Here is a 9,244-nt window from a genome sequence, read left to right as displayed (position 1 = left end):
GACAGATTCGAAATTCAAATGTAATATTTTTTTATAATTAAGTGTAACAGTATTTATGGCCAGACTAAGTATAGCAACCCATTTTATAAGGAGTAAGTAGACAACGATGCTAAATAATTTAAAGAAAGTAGACGCTTTAAGACTAGGTATTAAAGGTGAATAAAATCAATTTCCAGAAAGAAGAAGCTCAAGGTATAGTTCCGCCAATAGACGTGTTGTGGATCACAGGTTCTGAAGGTGGCGACTATTACTACAGCTTTGGGGGCTGCCACAGATACGCTGCATACAAACGGTTAAACAGACCAACAATACCTGCCAAACTAATTAGGTCCACAATCAACGACCTTCGCTCTTACTTGGGGAGCAGTACACCGGAATTGAAATGAGTGTTTTTTAATACACAAAGATAATTATAATTTGTGATGGATTATTAATATTGCACGTTTTATATTTTTATATTATGCAAAAATAACCTTGCATGTAGAAAAAATATATCGATAACAGGAAATAAGTTCAGCCTGTATTTAAAACAGGTAACTTTATTTGTATTTAAATGTGTATTCACGTAATCGAAATAAAACTATGTATAATTGCCAACCATTTATTTTCATTTCTTACGATATCTAACTACAGAACAATGAGATATGCCATTTTACACAGTTTATTTACAGTCATAAATAATATAAAAATACATTTACACTACATCTGTACTGCGTGCGTACTTGTGCATCTCGTAATAAGCGCTGAACACAAAATTAGATAGCACCAACTTTATAAACGTGATAGGTACATTAAACAATAGAGAATTTCTAAAATAATTGCATTGCATTTGAACTTTTTACAATATTTACCGTAAAAAATACCACTAACGCGTACAACGCAACTTAAGTAGAATATAGGCAGTGTCAAAAACGTTCATAAGTATGAATTTAAATGAACAATTTAATCATTTTAACGGAGATTCAAACATGTAAAGAAAAAACTGATTTAACAATATAAACTTCTATATATTTGGTTGATTCTAAGATCACAGAATGCATATTTCATAGCAATTATTATTTCAGATAATCGAAACAATAATAATACAAAATCCATATCATCATAGGAATTTTTTTACTTAAAAACGACAAGTCCAAAGTTATACTCCAAAAACGTACGTGATACTTTTCTATACCTTCTGTTAGTGTTAGCTCAATCGGACGCTATAGCATTTAACCCAGATACGATTCTAGACTAGAATCGAGACTTTCTGTATATGGTTTTAACCTTGATTCATTATAGCGGTCACGGTTAAGCAACACTGAGTCAAACCAAACGACCTACCTTAAAGTATCTAGTAATCCATATATCATTAAAAATTGGAAAAAATCGTTAAATAATGTTTCATATTGGTCGAGATCGTCTCAATAGATGACGTGGGGTGTCCTTTAGGCAAATGAAACCGAATGAGTAATCGCTAAACATACAAAATTAGTTGCCGGTAAATAAAACATAAGTGATTTATCTATATTAAAAATATAAAGCTGAAGAGTTTGTATGTTTAAACGCGCTATCTCCGGAACTATTGGACCGATTTAACAATTCCTTCCAGTGAAGATTATCTGCTATATAACACGTACGACGTGGGTTAAACCGCGGGGCATAGCTAGTTTTAAATATCTTTAATACGTATATCCTATTAAGTATTACATTACATTGCGGTTTCAATATATAATAAAGGAAGAGATTTTAATTTTTTATTTTACACAAAACTGACTGCATCCTATTTTATAAGACAAAGTTTGAAAAACATTAGCTATGGCTCACATAAGTGGGTATAATATTAAATAGACACATAACACCAAAAACATTGACTTAACTATGACACACATCTGAACCAGTGCAATCTACTGTTTAAATCAATTTCGTTTACAACTTATCGAATAACATTTATTCGTTTCAACCGTGAAGAAAACATTTAATAACAAACTAACAATTATTATAATTACCAATTCTTATACACGTACAATATTCACCAAATAATTTGAGTATGGAGTTAATTTCCCTGTCATGATTAAATCCGCATTGCGTTTATCCATCTACACTAATATTAGATAAAATGGAAATTTTTAATTTTTCTAACGTCTTCACGCAAAAACTGCGGGACCGATTTCAAATAATTCTTTCACCATTCGAAAGCTGCAACTTCACAGAGTGACATATGCTATATATGTACCGCGGGCGAAGCCGGGACGAACTGCTAGTGTGTAATAAATATTGAAAAGTCAATTATGACAATGCGCACTAAACAATAAAATACTATTAATACCATTTTAAAGCTGCAAACACGTATAGTCGCAGATGACAAACAAAAGCTTTGTTGCTATTTGATATTTATGTATTATATAATAATTAATCATATTTACACAAATTATATTAAAATAGACGCTGTAAACATCAATTCGTTTACAGATTTCACTACGTAATTATTTACACTAACATTTTCAATAGTTGACATTCGCATTGTTAATTTTAACATTCTATCGTCACCTTCCCAATTACTATATTACGAAAAATATTTATATGTTACGTACTTGTGACTGGTAGCTTTAAATGTATTTTGAAAAATAGTATGTTACGATTGTATACTCAATATAGAAATAACATTAAAACTTTTTGAAGGATTGAAGTATATAATATAAATATAGCTTAGGGGTAACGTTAATAGCTAATTAGCCTTCATTAAAAAGCGGCTAGAGCTGTAGGTAAGAGTGAGAGAGGCAGAGCCTGGCTACCCCTGTCTCATGCATGAGAGCAAGGGGAGCCAGACTGGCACCGTAACGCGCCACGTAACAAAACTCCGATAAGAAGTTGTCACCTCAATAAATATTTTTTTTAGCATGTCCATCCATTGTTTGTATATTAAATTTCTATTTACACGTGTGATATATAAAAATATTTGTAAATGAAGAAGATTAAAAAATAAAGGTAAAATAGTGTGGAATGTGGAACACTTCATACGATATTTGGTGGGATTTCATTTGTATAGCACGACTTTTAAAAATCTTGTCATGCATTTTGTCAATTTAATATTTACCATAAAATTAATTACAAGTCACATATTATAATTGTAATAACTTCATTAAAAACTAACATTAAAGTCAAATGGGCTCCATGAACAAGTATATGTATATTTTTTCTAATCATTAATTTGCATAAAATGCAAACATTAGTCGCAGTAGCTGCAAAATAACTTATATAAATATAGAATTAAATTTTCTGCTAATCAATTAAAATTACAAAAACGAAAATCGAGACATCGAAAAAGTATGAATTATACCGAATATTATGAATAAAACAGATTTTTTGGCGCCATAAAAACAAATTAACATGGCTAGGCTATCATCAAGAACGAGTGAGACAATATTTAAAACATACCTTAAGGTCTACAGTATAGATACCATATTTGATTATCAATATCCATTGTAACAATGAAAATCATACCTGCATATGAATAATAACCTGAAAATAATTATGTTGTGCTACAATAAATAGCTGTCAAAAACATTTTGGCACTGTTTTCTCACTAAAGTTGTTAAGAACTTTCAAATAATTGTCGCATTAATGCTATTTTATTGGATTCCCTCCATAAATACTTAACAATAGTGTAGAAGACTTGAGCGTAAAACGTTGAGATAAACATGGAAGTGTAACAAATTTATTCACTAATTAAGCTGTGGCCTGTAGCAATCACATTTTAATAAAACATTTCAATTAGAACTTTGCTCTTATTAACCATATGATCGACTTTTATTTATAGTGTACTTATATATTTTTTTAGACAATTCGTAACACTTATTACATAGATACAACATTTCTACAGAGAAATCTAGAATATTCCACCATATTTTGTAAACAAGTAGATATTTAATCTAATTCAGATATTGTGGAACCTGAAAAAGTCCTCTTTATATACCTTCTTGATTGATATATTAATAATAATTGAGATCGCTTCAAAACCCCACACTGATCTTTGGACTTCTGATCTAATTATGATTAGTAAAATAATGAATAATTTCTTATATGGTACACCAAGACCACACACTGATGAAAACTGTAATGATACAGGAATTCTAAGAGAAGAACTAGTGTTATTAAACTCATTCTCCGCTCATTTTACATTCACTATGAGAATTTTAACATCTTTTTATTCCTAAAAAAAAACTGTATATAGCTCTTAGCTGCAATAGTATTTATAATTTACAATTATAATTAAAACGGTTTTAAAATAAAACAGTGGTAAGTTCATAGCATTGATGAGATGAATCTTTGAGCCCAAACAATCTAAGATGGCACAGACAAACGTTAAACTTATAACTACCCTTATGAGGGTGAAAAAAACTAGACTATCAGTTTAACTAAACAATTCCACACTATCTGAACTAGCTCCTAACCTAAACTTGGCAAATTTTAAAGCATTTTACGCACCATCAAGACCATTCTGTGCTATGTATTGAAGAGAGCATAAATATAATTTGATTGTGCGACAGACAACAGTTGAGAGCTTATCATAATAAACATCTGTACAATTAACATTGATAATTTTCTTACACACGTTACATCGTAAAATTTCAATCATTCCAACAATTGAAAATAGTCTCTGTATGTATTTTTAAGTATGTTATTTCCTAAATTTGATATTATATTTCAATTTTAATAGACGACTATGAAAGAAACGAAACTACGAAGACTTGAATGTTAATTAGTATCAATAGTTCTGTGCGTGACACCAATTTTCTACAGAATATAACAATCCACAATTGTGGGCATGTAACATTGATTTCATATAACACACAGTACCTCTAGCACACACGAATTCGAATAATGTGTAGAGTATTTTTAAATAATTATACTGCATTATTGCACTGATGAGAATTATGTTAAATGAAGGCAATAGATTCAATGTATCCGCACCTTTGACATAATCAATTTTCAAATTGCATTGAATTTATTGGCCTTTCAATATCACTATGTATTGATTTTTATATTTCGTATTTTAGAATAACTGGGATAATTTCACCAATGCTATTTTGAGAATTAGAACAAACGTTTCCTTCTCAGTTTAGCAGAATGTATCAGGGTGATTACTTTCATATAATATATTATCATATATACTATCTACAATAGAATAAAACTGACTTACATTCACAGTCCTTCTGTTCTAACTAAAGTGTATTCACAACTTCACATATAAGACACTTAATACAATATCACTGATGGGTAAAGTGAATATGTGGAAAATACTGTTATAATGCACCTAAAAATCCATATCATACAACAACATTAAATTATATTAGATTTTGAACCTTATGTGTATAGCGTTAAGGTTCAAATCACAAAACTACAATAACAGTATTACCCAAAAAACCACTTCATTCCAACGCACTAAGGAGATTACACTTCCCTCAACACTTATTCACTTGCATACCTAGTTTTTTAATAAATAATACACAAAAATAGCGCCTCGCTTGAACGACTGCATCCATCTTCGGTTATTCCGTTTGTACCATGCCGATACCCGTAGTGTATCCAGCAGACCTAGGTCGGTCATTCCAGAACATCGAACATAGGTCATTCACACCAGGACTTGGGACCCAGGACACTTGTTCCTAGGCCATTCAGACCAGGTCATCCATGAGCTGCTCCAGGTAGTGCCTCTCGCGCTCGGCGAGGCAAAAATAACATCAGTCGAGGGCTCCGATACACTCTGGCTCCTCCACCACGCAGTCCTTCGGGAAGTAGCCGGAGCGGTTGTCTCCCTGCAATATAATCCTCTGGGTTAATTTTATCTACGCTTTCTTGTGTGTATTGGAAAGTTATTGTAATCCTAGTTTGATTTTATCCTACGATAATCAAGTGGTGACCCAAGCAATGACATTTATAGTGATTTTTTTGAGTATTTCTTTAATTTTAATTATCAAAAGTTTTGAAATGTCACAGTTCAAGACTTAAAATATGTACTATGATGCGAAATTTTAAATTAAAGATCTCGATCAAACGACCCTTGAAGTAATATTATGGATGGCCCCTTATGAAGAGAAAATAATATAGGTTGAATATCATTTATTCAAAAGTTTACAAGCTGTTTAGCCAATTAAAGTAACATATTATACTAGCTGCACCCGGCAAACGCTGTTCTGCCTTACTCTTATCGTTTAGTGGTATGAAAAATAGATGTTAGCCGATTCTCAGACCTACCCAATATGCTTACCAAATTTCAGAGGAATCGGTCAAGCCGTTTCGGAGGAGTATAGAGACTAACATTGTGACACGAGAATTTTATATATAAGATATTAATTATCTTACATATAAGTTAGTAAATATTATATAGTAATTAATAGGGTATTTAATGCAACATGTATTTGCCTTACCACCAAAATGCCTGTATTCGTGCAGCTGACAAATGCTATATATAAAATGAAAAGCCAAGCAAAATCAATATTAGTGCATTGTTAGTTGGAATTTAGTTGTGGTGTACGAGTATTGTTATCGAGTTTTCTGCCGACGCTTTTTGGTAGAAGCGACCTTCCAAATCGAATTAAAAATGACTATTCATAAATATAAATACTTGTAACAGTTTATATGAATAAATTGTTTTTGAGTTTATGGCAATACTATATGGTGAAGTTGTCTCGTTGAGACGAACAAACAGAATGCTTTTATGCTTACTTGACCGATTTTATGTAAATCAAAAAGTTCAAAAGACTACTATTATATTATTATTATTTTTTTATTATACTTTATTATGCTGATAAAAATAGAACTTAAAATAAAAAGACCTATAACTAGACCAGCAAAGAAGGCGACCTTATTATAAAGAGTGATCTCTTCCAGACAACCCTGTCTAAGGCTTTAAAGCAATTTCTTCCCTAGACTCGCCGCTCAATACTCGTACAGCACACAACGGTGTGAGTAGCTGGTAAAAGGAAGCTGGCCACGCCAGCTACTACCACCTTGTCGAGTATGCGGCCCTTCCACCAGCCGCGGCTGTCGCCCTCCTTGCTCAGCACGAGCACCTTGGCGCCGGGCCGCAGCGCCAGCTGGCTGCCCTCCAGCGGCCGGAAGTCGTGGATCACGGAGGCGACCACGCGTCGGAACGGCCATTTGAGGCTCGAGTTTAACCTGAAATAGAAACAGATTATAGATTTTCCATAATTTTTCATTTTTTAACGACGATAAAATATATAATTGACCAAAATATTTAAATGAACTACATAGTAATAACAACTCTATATAAATCTCCCCCTAAATACGTGGTAATAACAACTCTGTATAAATCTCTTCCCTAAATACAAGGTAATAACAGCTCTATATAAATCTCACCCCACAAAATTCTCGGCGAGACTGACGCGCTCGTAGTAGGTGACGAGCTCGACGACGCTGCGGAAGAAGCGCGACTCGGACAGGAAGTAGTGCGGCACCGACTCGATCGGCTTGCGGCACACGCGCATGTGCTTCACCGTGTTGTCCGTCCTACACGTCGTGTGGAGGATTATTTATTATTTTTGCACGTTGTTTTTGTTCCTGACACATAATTTACAAAGAGCATAACTGAAACTTTTCTTCTTAAATCGACTCTGACTGTCGTTTGTAAAAATATTTTAAGTTAGTGCAACCAGTCTGTATTTCATAGTATGCAGATGTGTTAATATGTATTTATTACTTTTATTTTTCTCTGTATATGTGGTGTGTGTACTAATGAAAAAAAAAAAGTGTCATAATGTTCCTGTCTGCGAGCAGGCGCACGCGCAGCAGGACCTTGCCGGTCGCCCGTGCCGCGTGCTACAGTGTACAGTGTGTACGCACTTGAGCGAGAGCGCGTAGTGCGTATCGGTGGGCGCGTGCGGCGCGGCGCGCGGGCGCACGCGCAGCAGGAACGTGCCGTCGACGCGCCGCTCCAGCCGCGCCGTCGCCGTCTCGCGCCCCATCTCGCCCACGTACCTGCCCGTACAATCACCTTATTAAATTCAGTAACATATACATACACGTTTAATTGGGTTAGGTTGGTAACTATGTACTAAGAATTGACCAGTTCGCTCCTATGTCAATCTCGACAATATCGGGATTTGAATTGCAAATATTGGTCGGTCAATAGTAGGATTAAAATTTTTTCATCATCACTTTAATCTCACAAATTGATCCCACTTCTGATCTCACACTCTGTACTATAAAAAACATGCACATATCTAGCATTTAAAGTCAAAGTATGTCATATATACACAGTCATCGGGCAGATAGATGTACGACTGTGGCCCGAATGGGAGGAGCCTCCCACGAGGACACGTCGGGTCTATACGGCCAAAGGAGTGGCACACGCACCACATGTAGTAGTGCAGCGCGTGGTCGGGCTGCTGGCTGTGCGGCGGCAGCGGCGGCGCCACCGACAGCCCGCCGCCGCAGCGCCCCGACAGCGCGATGCAGTCCTTGTGCGCGCACGCGTTGCACACGGAGCACAGGTAGCCCTGCAATATGTCGATATTAATATTTCATACTACTCTTATAGTTTTAAGCTATAAATATCCGAATCATTTCATTCAAACGAATGTTTCCACCTAGCGAGATTTCCGGTTGTTTAGATTTTTATTTTATATATATTTTGAGGTGCTTTTTCCGAATTTCTACTTTGCCATCTCATCAGAGGGTTAATTTTTCTGGGTGTTACTTTTTGTATAAAACAATAATACACATGACAAAGGAAAATAATAACCAGAGTATGTATTCATAAATACTTGGTTCAGAAGTAAAGACTAGATATTAATTATAGCTATTAATAAAGGCACATTGCATTCACCTGGAATATTCTGCCTTTGAGGAACTTCGAACAGTGATGGCACGTAGCTGGCTTCTCAAATGTGTGCAGCACAAACTTGTGATTCGTATTTCGACATCCAGCAGGCTCTAAATTGTCTCTGAAATGCATAAATTATAATTTAACTGCTCCATGTCATTTTTAATACAAAAAAACTAACCTATGACTACTAGAATTTAATAAATATAAATTTAACATCATGCTTCCATTTATAGTTCAATTAAGCAAGGTATTTCAGAAATGTGTTACTTTGATGTCTAAATTGGAAGAATTGTATATTTAGTTACAAATTTACAAAAAAATAGTGAGAGGGAGAAAAATCTAGGCAAATTTTTTTTTTATAGACCATTATTGTCCATGGAAGCTGGGCCAAGAAGCTGGATCAGCGTGAGACGG

At 34.5% G+C, this 9,244-nt stretch overlaps 2 protein-coding genes across 4 annotated transcripts in view; one reads left to right on the top strand and one right to left on the bottom strand.

The window, feature by feature from the left end:
- LOC119830477 (putative sulfiredoxin) overlaps positions 1-597 on the top strand; it is a 3,943-nt gene extending 3,346 nt beyond the window's left edge. For all 3 annotated transcript variants that reach the window (XM_038353518.1, XM_038353520.1, XM_038353517.1), the window contains exon 3: positions 177-597. In XM_038353518.1, the coding sequence (XP_038209446.1) occupies positions 177-386 (210 nt within the window). In that variant the 3' untranslated portion in view covers positions 387-597. The remainder of the gene's footprint in view (positions 1-176) is intronic.
- The window catches only part of LOC119830478 (protein vav), a 19,943-nt gene continuing 11,286 nt past the window's right edge, over positions 588-9,244 (bottom strand). The window contains 6 exon segments of the mRNA XM_038353521.1: positions 588-5,798; positions 6,993-7,161; positions 7,363-7,512; positions 7,846-7,980; positions 8,359-8,501; positions 8,831-9,066. Of these exon segments, the coding sequence (XP_038209449.1) occupies positions 5,724-5,798; positions 6,993-7,161; positions 7,363-7,512; positions 7,846-7,980; positions 8,359-8,501; positions 8,831-9,066 (908 nt within the window). The 3' untranslated portion in view covers positions 588-5,723.

This window comes from Zerene cesonia, chromosome 11 (genome assembly GCF_012273895.1).
Source record: "Zerene cesonia ecotype Mississippi chromosome 11, Zerene_cesonia_1.1, whole genome shotgun sequence".
In the NCBI taxonomy this organism is placed as follows: Eukaryota; Metazoa; Arthropoda; class Insecta; order Lepidoptera; family Pieridae; genus Zerene; species Zerene cesonia.
The sequence above is the reverse complement of the archived record's forward strand: the minus strand, read 5'-3'. Positions and strand labels throughout refer to the sequence as shown.